General features: G+C 41.5%; 1 protein-coding gene across 1 annotated transcript; it reads right to left on the reverse strand.

Annotated features, from left to right (window-relative positions):
* Nucleotides 1-46: 46 nt before the first annotated feature.
* itpkcb (inositol-trisphosphate 3-kinase Cb) lies at nucleotides 47-18,025 on the reverse strand. The gene is made up of 8 exons (XM_054605204.1): nucleotides 17,981-18,025; nucleotides 14,785-16,111; nucleotides 4,481-4,580; nucleotides 4,178-4,391; nucleotides 3,573-3,777; nucleotides 2,849-2,950; nucleotides 2,314-2,385; nucleotides 47-2,155 (listed from the first exon to the last, which is right to left on the reverse strand). The coding sequence occupies exons 2-8, from the start codon at nucleotides 15,844-15,846 to the stop codon at nucleotides 1,946-1,948; spliced, it is 1,965 nt and encodes a 654-aa protein (XP_054461179.1). The 5' UTR covers nucleotides 15,847-16,111; nucleotides 17,981-18,025; the 3' UTR covers nucleotides 47-1,945.
* Between the last annotated feature and the right edge of the window lie 519 nt (nucleotides 18,026-18,544).

Below are 18,544 nucleotides of genomic sequence, written 5' to 3' on the forward strand. Positions count from 1 at the left end.
TGAGTTGTGTATTTGTAGAGACTCTCTGAAAACAGCAGAAACATACTCAGAAAACTTATTTCCAGTTTATTGCAATCCATGACCTGGACAAAGCAGGGAATTAATATCAATTTTCACCAATCTGCCTGTGCTTTGGGACTTAAAATACACTGCCTTTAAAAAATACAAAATGTGGTTATGAATCCAGTTATCTAAATAATAAAGCAGCACCCTGTTTGAGAACCTGATAGTTTGCCATTTGGCAAATATAGAGGATTTGGGGGCGAAGAAATATAATACTTTGTAAACACTAGATTATTCCTCTCTCCCAGTATGTTTAGTCTTGAGGAAATGGAAAAACTGAATTCATGAACTTGAATTCCAATTTCATGAATTTGGATGTTTGCGGCGAACGCACACGCCCAAACAGTGCTGCCTGACGCTGACAAAGTGGGTCTTGCTATTTTTACCAACCTGCTGCATTCCAGTCAAGGGATGACACACATGCTCATAAGCACTGTGACTTAATATCTAAATATATCAATGTCTTTTTGTAAACGCTCCATCCTGCATGAAGAGATTCAACCTGACAAACCACGTTTGGTGTAGCTAAATGATTACAGCAACGTCAGCGTGTTTAAAAGGGACATTCTTGTATTTGATAATGCGTCATTGTTGAATCATAAGACACATTTAAGCATTTCCAGTCAGAAGATCACGTGTAAGCTGATACACAAGTGAAACCTCACAAATACCTAAACAGACCCGACGTTTAATCAGGTAATTCCAGTTTCCTTTCGCCCTTTACACCTCTGCTTTGCTGTAAAACTCCCTGCAAATCTAAAGCAACACTGATCAGAGAGAATGAAGTGGTAACGACTAATTAAATTCATGTTCTAAACGTCTAAATGTCTGCATCTGTAAACCCAGAACTTGACTTCTGCTTCCCATCTTAAGACACAATTGTTCAATGGCTTTGTGAGGATCCATAGTGCAACAAATTCCAGACAAACATGGCCGCCACGCTACTTACTGTACAATTAAATGAGAAAAAACAAAGTTCCACTGCATTATCATACAAAAATCCAAATTTAGAAAAAACACTTTTCTGCAAGAAGTTAAACTTTGGGATTATATTGTAAAGCAGTTAATACGTGGGTGAACTCTTTGGAAGAAAAATAGCAGGAGTCCACTGCACTGGAATGATCAAACCGCTCGTTCTGTAAAAATGCCAGGCACAGAAATCGTACAAACAAGGTGAGGAGGTTATACCAAGGCCAAAAACAAAGTTAAATAAAAATGTATTTACATACTGAGTTAGTTAACACGTCGTCTGACCAGTGTTTTAGTGTTGCTGTATGCTTAAACATCAAAAATGGTCCATGACAAAAATAATTACTCCTGTTACCCGAAGCTCCTCGAAGGCTTAGAAAAGGTTTCATACCTCTGGATCGAGTTCATGGTCGTGAGAGTGCTGTGTGCAACTCTGACCAACAGAGGGAGATGTTGAGGAGGAAGATGAGCAAAGTCAAGAATGTGTCTTTGCAAGAAAAAGGGAATGCCAAGGTCCTTGAATTCAGACTGTACTCTCAACAGTCCATGTGACAAAAGATACAAGTTCTGCTTCTCAAGTCTCCCTCTTCTCTTCCCTCTACTGTTTGCTTCAACTCATCGCAGATCATCTGTCCCCATGTTCCACAAATGGAGCATAATGCATGAAGTTGGCCTTTTGGCATATTCAAAATTGCAATAGAAATCCTGTGCTTGACTGTGTTCATCCTCTTCTTACACAGGTACAATGGGGATAAAGACACTTGGATCATGGCGTGGATCATGAGAATCAAACTGGTGGCCCTCTTCTAATCCTTTCTCTGTCCGTCTCAGTTTGTGAAATCTTCCATCTTTTCTTGTATCTCTCCCACCATCTGGATATCAATGTTTTATTGGATTCTTCTGAGTCTCCCTCTCACGGAGTCTGTGGGAGCATAGAGCCGAAGATGTCTATGAGGTTATCCAGGCCCCACAGGTAGCCGTCCTCCCTGTTGCCCTCCATCCAGGGAGTCCTGTGGTCCAGGGTCCGAGGGTCCGGCAGGGGAACCGTCTTCCCAAAGTCGATCATCCACACTCTGGCCTTCCCCGAGGCGTCATGCACAAACAGTAGAGAGCTGCCCACGACCTAAGATGGAGGAACCGGTGAGACTGGTGAGTTTAGCTTTACGAGTGTGAGTGATTCAATGCGGAAGCTATTGCCAGGACGATATCACTAAATCTTCAACCAGACAAACGGGTCGGTTCAGTAATCATGAGAACTGAGTGTGTGTCAGTGTGTCTCACCTCGTGTGTCCTGAAAAATTGAGACTGCTCAAGGACGGATCGAAGTTCTTCTAACCGCTGCAGGTAGAGTTTCTAAGAAAAAGAGAAAAATAAAGAGATGCAGGGCATCAGTGAAATTGATCAAAAAACACTTTTATTGTACTGATTTCCCAAATAACTGGGAGTCTAAAGCCTTCCTTGAGGCAGTTGCTGCTAAATAAAATTGAAAAACTAAATATTTAGATACTACCAGCAGCCAGTTAAGTTAGTTTAGCATTAAGACTGGAAACAGGGTGAAAGAGTTAGTCTGGCTCTGCCCAAAAGTCACCTCTAAAGATCAATAATTATATGTTGTTTGTTCAGTTTGTACAAACAACATTTTGCTGTTACGGAGGAGTTATGCGGCAAACTCTCTCTTCTTGGAGAGGACCTGTTGCTAGGTAACAAGCGAAAGGTCGTGCTATGCCTTAAAAAAACCTTCCATGCTGTTTTACAGTTTGTAAAACGAGCAGCAGCAGCAGCAGAAGTGGTAACATAGTAACAAGTAGTGACGTACCAGAATCTGAGTGTTGCCAGCTACAAAGTCCTCCAAGGCCTGCATCACCTGCTCCCTGTGCTTCGTCTTCTTAAAGTTGGTGTTACAAGTTCCATCAGCTTTCTGTAAGAAAACACAAAGTGTTTTGTTATTCTCTTAGCTTCTTTTTTTTATTTTCACCTCCACAAAGACAATAATTCAATCAAGTTATTAATTCAAAGCTTCGAGAATAATTTCAGCTTCAAAACCTTTTTTCCTGCTGAGCACTCAGTGCAGTACTATCACTACAACCACATGTTCTACTTTTTTACGTTTTGCTGAGGATACAAGAGGAAATAACAACACATGCTAACTTACAAATATAGAAATAGAAGATCAAAGTCAGAGCTTATTGAACTGGAAAACAAAACCGCTGCTTTTAATACTCCCAGTGTCATGAGCAATTTAAATTACTGTCTGAGCTCATGCAAATCTACGGTTATTAGTGCAACCTGACGACCAGCCCTGGATTTCTCTTTTGAAAGAACAAACATGTCCCTTTATGGCTGCACATTCAACTGAAACTTTAACAGACTGTGTTTTCCATTTCCTCTCGCGTGTGTGTGGTCCGTCCAGTGATCAGAACGATAAATATTTACTCCCATTCATTGGTTTACTCCTTTTAGAAACTGTTTGTCTCCTCACTAACACTGAGTACCACAGTCAGGCATGCTCACATTGCTGCATGTCTAGGATGACCTCTGACCTTAATGCCTTCGATGCGGAAGCCCATAGTAGCTGTGGAGCTGAGAGTCTCCCTCCACTGCATGTATCTGGGTTTGAGGACTCCCTGCTCGGCCTTCTCCTGCTCAGTGGGGGCCCCGGGGTCCACTGCCACCATCTTCTCATACATGTCCTTCCGCAACCGTGGACGCTCTCTGGCTTTTATCAGCTCCTCCTCCAAGTACGTCCTGAAACATAAAGTCTTGATATAAAATGTTCTTCTTTTTTATGCATTTTAATGATTCTTTTTTATTTTCTCCCTTTCACTCTCTTTGCTATTTTAATTGATTGTATGGCCTTATTGTTATTTATATTTGTCATTTTCTAAATGTTTTAGTTTCTCTCATTTTTAACCTGTGAAGCACTTTTTTTGACTACAAATAGAGCCATTATTATTGTGCAGAGTAAATTTAATCGGGAGGCAGATAACCGATGGGGCTATATATGTGTATAAAGGTTAATCCATTTGCAAGGCTCACTGTATCTTACAAAGCACAAGATTAAACGGTTTCTGCTGTCGATATGATCTTGGACAATGTTCCCCACACAATTACAAAACGCTTCTATCATCCTGTGCCTGAGTCTTACCTGCTTCCCATTTTACAGTCCATGATGGAGGGCGAGTCAAAGTCGGCCAGCAGGTCATCCATCAGGTTGTAATCCTGCTCCTCTCTCTGCACTATCCCATAATAACCAGGCACATAAGGGCGCAGCGTGTCCTTCATCAGCTTCTGTAGGCACTGCTGCTCACACTCACAGTATCGCTTCAACAAGCGTCCGTACTCGCCGGCCTGGAAGTTACCTTGGAGACGGAGACGGACAGAGTTAAACACTGAAGATAAAATCATGCATGTGTGAGGATGTTAAGCAGCAGTTATTCAAACTGTTTACCTGCGTGGCCGGCTAGCTGCACCCATGGGTAACGCTTCTTGAAGGACACGACGAAGGGGGACCAGTGAACCATGGTCTTCAGTTTCTGCCAGGACTTATTCTGGAAAAAGAAGAAACAACGAGGAACGTCATTGTCTTGATAAAAGAAAGGCGTGGGTCGTCACACAAATGACAAATCAGAGGCTCTGACTAATTGTTGTGACGGATTGTCTTCTGGTCACAACTAAGCCCTGCGCTAAATGCAGGCAAGAGAATGATTAATTCAAAGAAAACACACCCTATGGTGTACACACACACACACACACACACACACACACACACACACACACACACACACACACACACACACACACACACACACACACACACACACACACACACACACACACACACACACACACACACACACACACACACACGTAGACATTGGACTGATACTCCCTTTAGCTTAGGCCAGGGGCACAATTTACGTGACAAAGCCCTTCATAAAACATTTACCAGCGCTACCACTGTGGTGTCGTAAAACAGAGACTCACTGTCCGAAACTGTTGGTGTGTGTGTGTGTGTGTGTGTGTGTGTGTGTGTGTGTGTGTGTGTGTGTGTGTGTGTGTGTGTGTGTGTGTGTGTGTGTGTGCGTAGTACGGTTATCTGTGTTGGGAAACACCAGAGCAAGGACAGTGTGCAACAGGGGCTTTGACATCAGCAATCTTAGAGGAACATGACATCGATTGACTGGAACGTGTTTGTGGGAAATCACAACAAACCGACAACCAGTTTAGGATGGGAATGCGTGTGCGTGTGCGTGTGTGTGTCATCACAGTAGATTACTGTGTTACTGAATATTACTTATTTTGGCTCCTCTTTCATTTGCATTCTTTTCAATCATTCCTACCATGTTTTTTCTTGGTGCTAAATGTAAAAATGTATGTTTAACTCAGGAACACGGGAGCGTGACAGAGGCAAAAAAAGGGTTAATGTGTGCAACAAATTGCAGGGCAAGAGGCTATAATAATAAAACTAATCTTTTTATAACTAAATAACATCTGTGAATGACTGAGCTGCTCCCTGTCAGGCCTATCTCTGCCATGTTTACATGTCAGCCTATCTTTGCTCTCATGCATTCTTTCCACAGCTGCTCTGTTGAAACTCACAATAAAACACTGTCTTAATGCAACGGAAACAGCAGGGTCTGTGTTTACACTAGAAGAAGAAGAAAAACGGGATCTGTTTGAATTTAAAAGGGCAGTTTTATCAACTCAAAAGTTTTTAAGACCCTGTAATGTGTTCTCTCAATCAGCTTGCTTACTTTGAGGGATATTTAGTAAGAACGTATTTGGTAGAGAATATTATGTCATTGAGAAAAACTTGAGATTTGATGACAAGTTTCAGGGGCTTTAACCATTTTACCAATTAGTTATTTAGTTTCCTTATGATGGGAAACTTAGTACAACATGTTTGTGCTTGTTTGTGCAGACAGCTGGTCAACGTCAGGCCTTCAGAGAGACACAGAGTAATGAGAGTGAATACGAGACACCTGTGATCTGAGACCGTCAATCCCATCAAACAGATTAACCCTGACATAACCTCTGACGCGGTCAGGGCAAAGCATGGCGATGAAACATGTGAACACCAACTGAGTTTCACCGCATTTGCAACTTGAAATAATGTCCTATCGAAACCAGCCACATTACTTGTGATCCATGAATCATAGCAGCAGACGTGAAACGTTTTCTTTCAGGTCAGATTCTAGTCAGCAGCACCATTTCTGGATATGCTTTATTGTTTCATTTTCCACAAACTTTCTCTGAAATCAGAGGCCATTTTGGCATGCTTAGGCTGAAGACTACCATGTGCTTTTTTCAGATTCCTTAGTTCTTTACTTCTTGATAGTGAATAGCTCCAACTGGAATTCAGAAGGCATTCTCTCCCGCAGTAATTCATCTGCATTGCTGGGAGTATTTTGTTTATGCATAACTTCAGTCTTATCTTAAGATCTAGCTGTATTAGACTGCAACCTTGACTTTAAAGTCTTGAGAGGCTGAAAACACTAGAAGACTAAACATTTCCGAGCCTTTCCAGCACATATCCTCTTTTCAGGACAGTTGTATTCATAAAGAGCCGTAAAATATCCAGCCCAACCTTATACCACATTAGAAACCATAAGCGAGTCTCCTTCAGACACTCCACCAGGTCATTACAGTAATACTGTCGCCAGTGCTTGGCGTCCAGAGTGCTGCTGTAAGGGATAATTGTGAACCCCTTGTGTAAGCTTAATAATACAGGAGTCTAAGAGACTGAAGACTCAGCTATGTAGGATATTTTTTGTTTATCAGATCTTTAAAGTCACAGGATCATACTTGACATTTAGGTCTTTTTGGTATTTGTTATACAAATGTCATGCAATTCAGGGCATTGAAATACATTTCATATTAAGTAAGATCACATGCTATTACAATATGAACGCTCTGTCTCTCTGTTAAACTGCCAAAGATTGACATTTCCTGCCAGCTTACCCAACCAAAAGGACCGTTTTAAGTAACCGCCAACACTGTGGTACAAAAATATCCAACCTAAAGAAATAACATCCGTTTGTGGACCAAACACAAACCATGTTTATCCAGCAGACCACTGCTATCTGGGTGTCTTTCCATTTAGCTATTACAGTATTAGTTTCTTTTGTCCTCACCGGGGAGGTTGACAGGAGAGAATGGTGAAGCAGACACCTGAATCTCCAGTCTCTCTTCTTTCACTCTTCTTTCACATGCCATCAGAAGCTCTCTCTCTAATTGCGTCAAGCCGACAGCTTAGTGTGTCGGCTCTGTGGGATCAAATGTATCTGACTAAAATAACCAGTCACAACCAGAGCCAATGCTGCTAGTGGTGACGTTTAATGCAGATAATCCATAGGAATGATATGTGAAAGCCTGGACTGTTGTTTCAATTCAAACTGAGTCAACTGCATAACTCTATTGATGTCTCTTCATCCCACACATCCCAGCTTTTTGAACACTGAGGTCACATTTCACCTCTCACAGTTCAATCTTCACCATCTCTGCTTTCTCTTTTATATAACTCATGAAGCTGAAACACAGAGATAATGTCATCGCTCTGTGTTGTGTAAGCTTCTTCTTCATTCCCTACAGCTTCGAGGCTGATGAATATCCTTGAGTTATTTATATTTTCCCTACTTTACAACAAATGAAGGTCACATTCCTGTACGTCTCTACCAATTTTCAAAATCTAACTCAATTTGTTCTCCCCAAAGGCATTCACTAGTATTTTCCTTAATCTCATCACACTCCCATCTGATCTGATAACGGTTGGGAATGTCTCCGTTGTTCGTGATGAAGCGACACTCATACGCTCGTCTGCTGAGTTCACATGACAACAGCAATGGTCATACTGGGAGAAGTCACACTGACCACAAGAATGTGTCTTTACAGTGTCCACTGCGTCACCTCTCCAACAAACGAACAAGCTCCTTTAACACACATGATCAAAGTGGGAGGACTGGGCAAGACCACCATACTATACCATACTGTACCATGACATACTATACATCACTATAACATACTGTACTGTACCGTACTTTACTATAACATACTGTACCGTACCATACTATAACATACTATACTATACCGTGCTATAATATACTTTAATATACTAAACTATACTATACTGTGCTTTGGGGGAAACTAAGGGTATTTGCCTAGTTATAGAGTCATTTTTTCAAGTTACTTTTCAGACTACTTTTCAGACTACTACAGCTAAACATGAATACAGTGGAAACTTTCTTTGTTTGTTTGTTTTCATAGTCTCTCTTAGCCTGTAATCAAACAACTGAGTATTTGGTGTAATAATGACCCACATTTTGATAAAAGTTTTATGTTTGGCAGGATAATAAAGTAATGTAGCATTTTATTTTTGAGGAAAAAATTCAAATCCATTAACATCAACATAAACGCCACCTCTTTACTGGGAGGTTATTTTGTGGACAGAGGCCTCTTCAATTCATCTAATGCACTCTTTCTATGATCAGCTGGCTGGTCTGTTAAGATATTTAAACACATTAAGGATGAGGCCAGTACACTGTTGCCAGTTTATTAGGTACACCTGGCTAAAACTAATGCAGTATAATCCTGCTTGTAATTCTTCCTCTGAGTTTTAGAGAGGTGTTGATTCAACGGTATGTCGGTTACGGGCTTTAGTCTGTTGTGCTGTAAGTTTGAATTACAATATAGTGAATGGTGTTGGTAATATTTAGTCTATTGTCACTGGTAATAGTGGGGTTAACACCTCTCAGTATCAATCTATAAATTGACTTTATTTGTCAGTGTGATAAATAAACTGCTCGCATAAAGTATGACAGCCTGAGGCATGCTGATCCTCCTTCTTAACCAGGACAGACAGATCATCAGTTACACAGGACCAACTGCATAGGTGTGAGAAAACAAAACATTGACATACTGTAACAGCAAAAATAGAATTGAATGCCCCAAAACCTGTATGGCCATAATCAACCCTCATGTCATCTTTCTGAAGAAGCATGACGTTGGCAAAAACACTCGACAGTCTGCATCGCTGCCCTGGACAGAAATGTGCCACTTTCCGTTTCTCACCTGGCAGACGGAGCAGTAGTGGAGGAGGAGGCAGGCGCTGACACAAGCACACAGCGCACCGGCGACAAATCGGGAACGTAGCCAGCACAAAGTACTCCGCACCATCAGCCCGGGGTCTCCACAGGCCAGCACCACCAGGGCCGTGTGCCTCCCTGTCGTCCTCAGATCCTCCACAATCATCTATAACCGTCCCATAACCAGGTCCACCGTTAGCTCAGAGCTTATGCTCTCTCTTATTCCAGGTATTCAGCTTCGGTCTGTAAACCCTTGCTGTACACTGAGGCTCGTGTTGCCTGGTAAATAATCCTCCTCTGTTTAAAGCGCAAACTCATTTCTCACACTGACCCCCTGCTCCTTCTCTAGTACCTCTTTTTGTCATCCCAATTCAAAATTTCTCCTGTTTCGTCATTGTGTCACTCCTCCCTTCTTCTCTAAACCCTTTCTCAACGTATCTTCCTGACTGACATCATGCACATCCACATACCTGAAGCTGTCACTTTTTTCTCGACCATCTGCCTGCTTGAACCGGTCCCCTTTGCTTTTACTACCTGCCTTAAATCATTCCCCCTGAAAGTATAACCTCCACACAATGAGCGGTCTTCTCTCTCCCTTCAGTCCCACCTTTGCTCTCTCCCTCTCTCTCCCTCTCTCTGTCTCTCTCTCTCATCCCCTAATCCCCACAGGGCCTATCCTGAGCCCCACGCTGAGCCATTCTCCTGCCAGGTTCATGGGGGTAGGGACAACAGGCCATCCTATACTCTCCTTTTGTCTGCATGGCAAATTCCTCAGCTCTACGTAACTCACAGAGGGGTGTGTGTATGTATGTGTGTGTATGTGTGTGTGTAGAACCTGTCAGACGACTATCATCAGCTACATGAGTGACTGCATTCGCATGCACTCACATGTTTTCAGGTACTGTCAGAGCTCTACTTCACTGCTTTAAAACCACATCCCTTTCCCTTGTCTCAGGTCTTCAGCGCTGTGGTGGGCCAGCGAAGGAACAGAGGATGACATTGCTTTAGATTAAATGTTTTTATTGTATTTATGTTCTCGGAGTCTTTGAGTGTCCTCTATATCTCACGTTGTATGTGTATAAGTGAAGAATCAGGCAATTACTCATTAGCAATTTTGCTAATGGATTATTTCTTTGTCTTTTTGAGTTGTGGACTGTTGGTAGGACAATAAAAAAAAGACACTTTGTGATGTTACCTTGACCTTTCAAAACTTTTGGTGGCAGCTTCCCCAATTTTTTAAAAATATTTTTCACTATGAGCGATGAATTAACTGATTCATTGAACAAATAATGAATTGAGCTCAATATCTTAGTTGCAGCGCTGATGTATATCATCACATGATGTGCTGATCTGCGATATCAAGTATCTTCAACACATCAACTTTTCGTGAGCAAAGATAAACAGCTCGGTTTCCGGCTTGCTGCCAATGGACTTTGTTATCTATCAGACTTATTTATCTCAAGAAGTTAGAGACTTATCTCATATCGGTTAAAGGAAAAACTTTCCACTAGAAAAACAAAAAATCCCCAATTTTCATTGGACACGGAAAACAAAATGTCATCAGTGATGAATGAAGGTAAACAATATTATTAATGTACAAATGTGAAAATACTTCTACTAGAAATCAGAGGCAAATAATGTACTTCTTACTCCATTACATTTATTTACTATCCATCAGTACAAACAATGGTTAAATTCATATCCATCTCAACAAACTACAGCTTCTAAAGTAAATTTCTAGTTACACATTGATACAGTTATAATAATCCAAAAATAAAATATTAAATTATAACGCTCACTTAATTAAAGGATCTGAATACTTCCTTCAGCACTGCATGTGGTCCTAAATTATATTGTCATGCTGCAAAATTGCAGTAATTTATAAAGAAATGTGGATCCAAACAAACTGCATTGAGTGTGTTTCTTTCCATTTTTCTCTGCAGCATGGATTATGTGTATAAGAGGTGTAGGAGTGATGTGTGGGACTTTGTATAATGGGTGGCACGGAAAACAAGTCTGCAATTGTGGCTCATGTGAATAAGCATGCATAAATAAGAGGAATCATCATCACGTGTAGGCTACAGGATCAAAGTTTCTCTGTATCTTTTGCCTCCGTTTTGTCCGCTTACACTAATTTTCCTCTTGTTTTCTGTTCCACTGCATGTCTCATAGGGTTTCGGGGCAAAATATTGAGAGGGGAGAAAGAGTCTCATAATCTCATAATACATAATAAAATAACACGTGCATTTTTGGCTGAGCAGACATTTGTAGTAATTAACCTATAACATCATTCAAATGTCAGGGACAGAGTTGATACTGTGTGTGTCAGAAAGAGAGAACAAGACAAGGAGAAAAAAAGAATGTACCATATATGGCAACGATGTCGCCTAGCAACCGGCTCTGCCTTCAGCCCAATTTTCCATGACACACACTGAACTCTGAATACAGCACGGCATCGCTCTGTGTGTGCGTGCGTCTCTCTGAGCATGCATGTTTGAGCAAGTATCTGTTCACTTCAACTAGTGAACAAAATGTAACTGGTTTGTCTGGGAGCTGACAGCGTGGCTGCAGCTTTTTATATGCATTAACAACAAACACACACCCTCCTCTTATTAATTACTGTCTGACGCAATAAAGAGGGGGTTTACTCAACTGTGAAAGGACAAAATGTGCCCATTAAAGCACAACCCTTATCAAAAAAAACACAGGCCAGCGTCATCATCGTTTGTTACAACAGCTCAAGTGCAACTCCTTGGGTTGCTCATTTCCTGGCTGTCAAGAGTAAGAGCCAGGAAATTACAATGTTCACTGACCTGCTGGATCAAATGTTCTTTTCTGTAACTGGCAGCCAATCAACATGTTTGTCGTGTGGAGAAATGTACCACTTAAAGACTCCCATGATTTAGCTCAAAATGGAAGACTGATCCAGCAGGGACATTTTTTTTCATATATTATATTCAAAGCTTTAAAACTGCATGGGAAAATGCATTATTATTTGAATATGGAAAAGATATAATGACTTTGTGGGTCAAGGGAAATAACAGAACAGCAGGAAGCGTCTGGTAAATTCAGAAAATGACATCACTTTACTGTAATGTGGCTTTTGAAACCAGGAAAAGACAACACCTATGCCATATTACAATATCCAAAATCAAAGACAATATCTAGTCTCAGGATATTGATATAATAGTGAAATAATATAAATATTTTGCCACGCCCCTAACGCTCTGGTTTCAGCATCTTTTATGTGAATATTTGATTTTTTTTCTCTGTGTTGTTACATTGTAAACTGAATCTCTTGGGTTTTAATCTGCTTGACAGACAAAACTAAATATTATAGATGTCACCTTGGGCTCCAAGAAATTATCATTAGTTAACTTTTGGTATCTTATAACATTCAATAATTTGCAGATTAATAATAATAATAATCCTTAGTCACACCACTAAAGCTGTGAAAAACACAGAATTTAAATTTATCATCTGAATTTCAATCAAATTAGGATATAAAATGGTTTATCTAGCCAACTGACTGTGATATGAAGATTTATGCTGGTTCATGTTATGTCAACATTAATTAATCTAAGATATTAGGATGATGTAGTTCAGCTTGATTGTATGTGTTTGCGATGATTCTTGTCACGACTTTGTCTTTATATTTATGCTCTGCCGCTTTCTCCTGTTGTGATCTTGCAAGTTGTTTTTTATCATTAATGGCTAATTTAATTTTGTGTTGACCTGAGCAAACTCACCTTGATACACTCTTGTTCATATGAATTAGAACAATATGTCAGTTATCAGTCTTCGATTAGAGGCCTATTTCCACCTCCTAATGATCGTAGGAATCAGTGTTTGGTGCAGCTGTCAGATAAAGCATAAAGTAAGTAAGGTACCAGCTAATGACAGTAAAACTATCTTAAAGTGGGGACACAAGGTGTCCCAAACTGCCACCATGAAATCAGACTGGAGTCATCGTCTCTGTGTCTTGTATTTGTCTTTGGCAGATGAGGGTGGACAGTCTACTGCGGAGAAAAAACTGGGGCTAAATTATTGAAAAATACACGAGTACAATTTATGCTGGGTTTCTACATTTTGTGTAGCGCAATATGTTGAACATCTTTCAACATGCATGCTTGGTGACATGTCCTGAACAGTTCAAGATTTACACCCTTCAGAGAAGATAAGTGGAGTTACCGTAAGACTGAACTGGAGACATCCTGTTTTTGAGACGACTCATTACAAGCAATTGGAGTCGAGGTATCCTGACTCAGGGGGACACAGCTGAACTTCCTACTTGGAAACTTTAAACTGCATTTCATGTCTGGAGGAGAGGAAAACCCTCAGCCTCTGGGGCAGTAAACTAACTTCTAGATTGCTGTGGTAGCATATTTTAATAAGAACTGTAGAGTGCCAAAGCCCTATGATCATGAGCCTTGGGAGCAAAGGGAAACAGAGGTGGGGGTTGGAGATAAGAGGCAGTTTCCTCATCTCTGGTTTAAATGTGTTATTATTTTGTTTCATTATCAGTGTGTGAGTCCAACCATTAAGAATTTGAATCGCACGTTACACAAATGATTTCAAATGAAAAGCCATTTACTGAAGTTTCCTCAGTCATTTAAAACAAACAAGTGATCGACCAAAACCTATTGACACACAAGCTGGTCCTCAGACCTCCTGATCGACTGGGCCCCAAATTTCTGCACAACGATTTGCACAACAGCACATTTATGATTGTGTAAATGAACTACCTTAAAATGTCAATATGACATAGTGTGAACATCTTCTGGTATCTGAACTCTGACATGCACTTCAGCCTGATGATTTGACAAACAGTAGTGTGACATAATGACATCTGGCAGCCGCTGACCGTGTCTGATAGGACTGTCATTGTGCACATGCACAACAGAACATAATGAGAAGTGTGTCTGCACGCTCATAGGGTTGTTGGCCTGCATGTGTGTGTGTGTGTGTGTGTGTGCATGGTGGTGCATCCCTGATGAACAACACCTCCCACCCCATGCGGGACACCCTGGCAGCTCTGTGCAGCTCCTTCAGCCACCGGCCGCTTCACCCCCGGTGTGTGAAGGAGAGGTACCGCAAGTCCTTCATTCCTGCTGCTGTCAGGCTGCACAACCAGCTCTGCTCCCAGCAGACCACATGACACTAATACACTGTGCAATACAATATTTATAATAATTTCTGTCTGTATATATAATATTACTGTGGATTCTCTACTGTTCTTTACTGTTTTTATTGCTCATTTGCTTATTTATAATACTTATTTGATCTTGTGTTTTTTATTTACTATGTCTCTTGTTTTGCACTATCCTCTTTGCTGCTGAAATCCTGTTTCCCCGCTGCGGGACTAATAAAGGATTATCTTATCTTATGTTATCCTTTCTATTCCATTGTTTGTCTCAAACCAGTTCTTAGCTGTGTAGTCATTTTACACCATGATATGTTCAGTTAAGGGATGACTACATACTGTACAGTTGCCATACATCATCAAGTGTGCACTACTTGCATTATTGGAAGCCAAAGCAGTAAAAAACCTGTTGAAGACTTTTTTGTAGTACAGCTGAAAGTTCATAGTGTGACTCATGATTACTGACCTGCACTGACAGTTTCAACAAAGTGTTTTTGTTGGAAATACAACACAGTAAAATGCACTCACCCCCGTCCCGTCGTCGGGGCTGCACATGGACCGGGCCGGAGACAGGCTGGACTCGATGTCGCTCCCGGTGAAGTCGTCCTCGGACTCCTCGAAGGACGAGGCGGAGGACAGGCCGATGGAGGACGAGTTGGACAGCTTCCTCGGGGAGCGCATCAGCGCCGGGGACCCTCCGCAGCCGCTGTCCGAGCAGGGCGACTCGTCGTCCGGGTGAAGGTCCAGACACGAGCCGGTGCTGAGGGCCGGTGTCCCCTGAGAGCGGGTCGGACTGGGGTCCCTGGTTATGATGAGTGTGGGTATGGGTCCTGGGTAGCTTTGGCCCTCTGGAGGAGCGTGAGGGGGCTGATCAGAGTCCGCTCGGCTGCTCTGGTCCCCGGTCGCTTCGGGCCGACGTGAGGCGGTGGTGCGGTCACGTTTTGTCATGTTATCGCCTGTTTCTGTCGGTCCACCATCCAGAGGTGGATCCGGGGACAGGCTGGAGAAAGTCCTCTGAGTATCCGTGTGAGAGGCGAGCAGCGGGGCTGACCTCAGAGCCTCCCCGGCCTCAGACTCGACCCGCTCCGGCTGCTCTTCCATGGCCCTCGTCGGGGGATCCGAGGCATTGTCTTCTCGCTGGGAGTGTGGCTCCTCGCAGCCCGCTCCTCTGGCTTCATCGGACGAGCCAGCCGCTGCCTCTCGGTTCACGACGTGTCTGATAGCCCCGACATGATCCTCCAGGCCGGATGGTGACCCAAAACAACCCGGGGGAGCTCGGTGTTCCTCCGCCGCAGACACAACCTCGTCCCTCGGCAACTTTCCCACTCTGTGATCGCGGCGCGTCGCTGGATCTCCGGCTTCGTTTCCGCAACTCAAATCCGCTTCTGTTTGGCCAGAGTCTCGCTTTCTCCTTCCCAGACACGATAACACTTTATTTTTCATCGGATTCCTGTTTAACTGGTTGGTGGGACGCTTGTCTCCGCTCCTGAGGCTGCGGATGCGGAGTCTCTGGGCTGTTTCGCCTGCTTTCCGCTTCGCTCTGCCAGGAATGTCGGCGGTGTGCGAGAGAGACGAGCGCGTTTGGCCCATCCTGCATGCCGTAGTAGTAACAGTGACCCAGACACACCCTCAGTGGTTGAATTTAAAATAACCCCCCAAAAAAACCACTTGAACAATGGTCCCTACCCTATGTACAGTAAGCCATTACTAATACAATCCATTTGTTAACCACTTGAACAATGGGCCCTACCCTATGTACAGTAAGCCATTACTAATACAATCCATTTGTTAAGCCTGAGGAAACTTAAATTACTCCATCCCCTTTGTTTTTTTCCCACGTCGGAAGTGTTCAAATCTGTGAGAACAAACAGATGATGAATAATTTGGCACACACACGCATGAGCAATAGCCTACTGTAACAAAAAACACTTCCTTGAGTTTCAATCCATTAAGCAGATTTATAATGAAATCATTAACACATAAAAGCACCTGCATAATTGTCCCAGTAAACACTGGCTATCATTAATCACCCATTCTGGCTCAACAATGGCACATTTATCTGTGATTTATCAGAATGAAAGTCAGATATCATTTCCTGGAATAGGCTCCAGGACAAATAGCTGTCAGGGGTAGGAGTCAAATCAACTGCACTAACACCGAAAGTATATTGCCTGGAAAATCTGACAAGAGGAGTGATTTAAATATGATGATAAAACAGTTGAGTGCAAAGAAATGTAAGGTTAAAGGGAGTTTCAGTCTCAGTTTCACTAATAAGAGTAATACTGCCCTCCTGTGTCTGGACACCATGCTCCTGCTCAGATAAGCTTGTTGTTTAACTTCAGCATTTTCATATAAACCCCAAATGGTATCAGTTAAAAAATTACTTTAACCCTTGATCAGTTATTAAACCTATTGATGTAATCAACAAAAAGCTTTATCAACTTATCAACTGAGCCCTAATTATGTGTCCAAAACAGTCAGGCATGTCAAAACACAGCAACTACAAACATTGTATGGGCTTCAACTTCTATGTTTGTTCCTAACTTATAGTGAATTATAGTTGGTAAAGTGGAAAACTTCCAGGTGAATGATGTTTAGTGCATTAGTCATGAATCCAGCCTACCGATAGCTATTCATAAACTTCTGTTTTCACATTAATATTTTCTACAAGGTTGCAAGTTTCTGCCTATTAAAAGACACATTTCATCATTTTACAAATGATACAATACGGCATCCGGGAAATATTTAAATAATTCTAGGCGAAGTGACCTGCTGAGTGTTATTCACTGTCCTTTACTGTGAGAGAGGAATGCTCACAGAATGGAAACAAGACAGGAAGGATACCAATGGAAAGAACAGCTCATGTGCCACTCATAGACACGTTTGAGTTCATTGTGTAATCAAATTCATATATAATCAGACATAATGACACACCAGGAAGAATGACAGTCCTGTGTCATGCTGGCATTGAGTGGATAAGTTTAAGCAATACACACACACAAATGCATCCATCTACACACACACACACACACACACACACAAGCAAACACACACAGTCAAAAAGTGACACACACTTTATGAGAAGATGGTCATCCTTTGTCAAACATTTAACTATAAATAAATGATCTACATGACAGTTGAATCCAATAATCACTCATGCACTGAGTCATCTATAATTGTGTTATCTCAAGTCACTGTGTGGCCGCAGTGGAAAACACTTTTGCTCTAAAATAAAATGCCCATTAGGCCAATCCATAGAAATAAATATGTATTTATTTTTGTATCCACGGGCAAATCATTAAGAGATTTGTTTTAAGAATACTTCACATTTTGAAGACAGAAAGTATTTTTTACTTCTTAACATGAATATATATAGTACCAGTCAAAAGTTTGGACACACCTTCTCATTCAATGGTTTTTCTTTATTTTTATATATTTTATGAAGACATCCAAACTATGAAGGAACACATATGGAATTATGTGGTAAACAAACAAATGCTCAACAAACCAGAATATGTTTTATATTTTACATTCTTCAAAGTAGTTGAATGAGAAGGTGTGTCCAAACTTTTGACTGGTACTGTATATAGTGATTTTTCTTATAGACACACAAAAATATAGCTTCATTACTTTCCGGAGTTGGCTTTAAAGTGGCAGAAGATAAAAAATAACACACTTGAAAAAATGAAATATCAAACATTGAAACATTTCAGCGAGAACTTACCACACTGATCTTGAGTTCCTCCTCTGGTGTGTGTGTGTGTGTGTGTGTGTGAAGCAGCTGACAGAGATGTGGAGGTTTATAACGTTGCTGCAGAATTTGAAGGGGATGTGTCTGCGGCTTGTTTGCTTAGCTAGAAGCGTGTGTGTGTGTGTGTGTGTGTGTGTGTGTGTGTGTGTGTGTGTGTGTGTGTGTGTGTGTGTGTGTGTGTGTGTGTGTGTGTGTGTGTGTGTGCGTGTGCGTGTGTGTGTTTCTGTGTGTAATTCAGTATCACCATGTGGTTCAAGTGAAAGAGGAAATGCTCGTTCAGGCTCCGACACTTCAACTGATACCTGAAGGGGCTTTAAACTACTTTTATTGTTTTGCGTCTAACAAAAAACTGACAGACGGCACCATAGACTGAACTGCAGGCGACATGAGACTGCCTTCACATACACCTGGGAATGTTCCATTGTAGCCACTCAAATAGACTATATCCCCAAAAAATATAAAATCTTTATTTTAAATGAGCAACATTTGTTTTCCCCCTGTTGAAACACTAAATAAAGTAATGTTGCTATATTACTG

This window comes from Anoplopoma fimbria, chromosome 1 (assembly GCF_027596085.1).
Source record: "Anoplopoma fimbria isolate UVic2021 breed Golden Eagle Sablefish chromosome 1, Afim_UVic_2022, whole genome shotgun sequence".
In the NCBI taxonomy this organism is placed as follows: Eukaryota; Metazoa; Chordata; class Actinopteri; order Perciformes; family Anoplopomatidae; genus Anoplopoma; species Anoplopoma fimbria.

Bases quoted from the DNA above. Each gene is read 5' to 3' on its own strand.
- itpkcb (XM_054605204.1), bottom strand. From the start codon at position 15,846: ATGGGCCAAACGCGCTCGTCTCTCTCGCACACCGCCGACATTCCTGGC. The intron at 2,951-3,572 runs GTCAGAGGTCAT...GTTTTCTTACAG, and splicing joins TCCGCATCGAAGGCATTAAG to AAAGCTGATGGAACTTGTAA. The intron at 2,156-2,313 runs GTGAGACACACT...CCTCCATCTTAG, and splicing joins AATTTTTCAGGACACACGAG to GTCGTGGGCAGCTCTCTACT.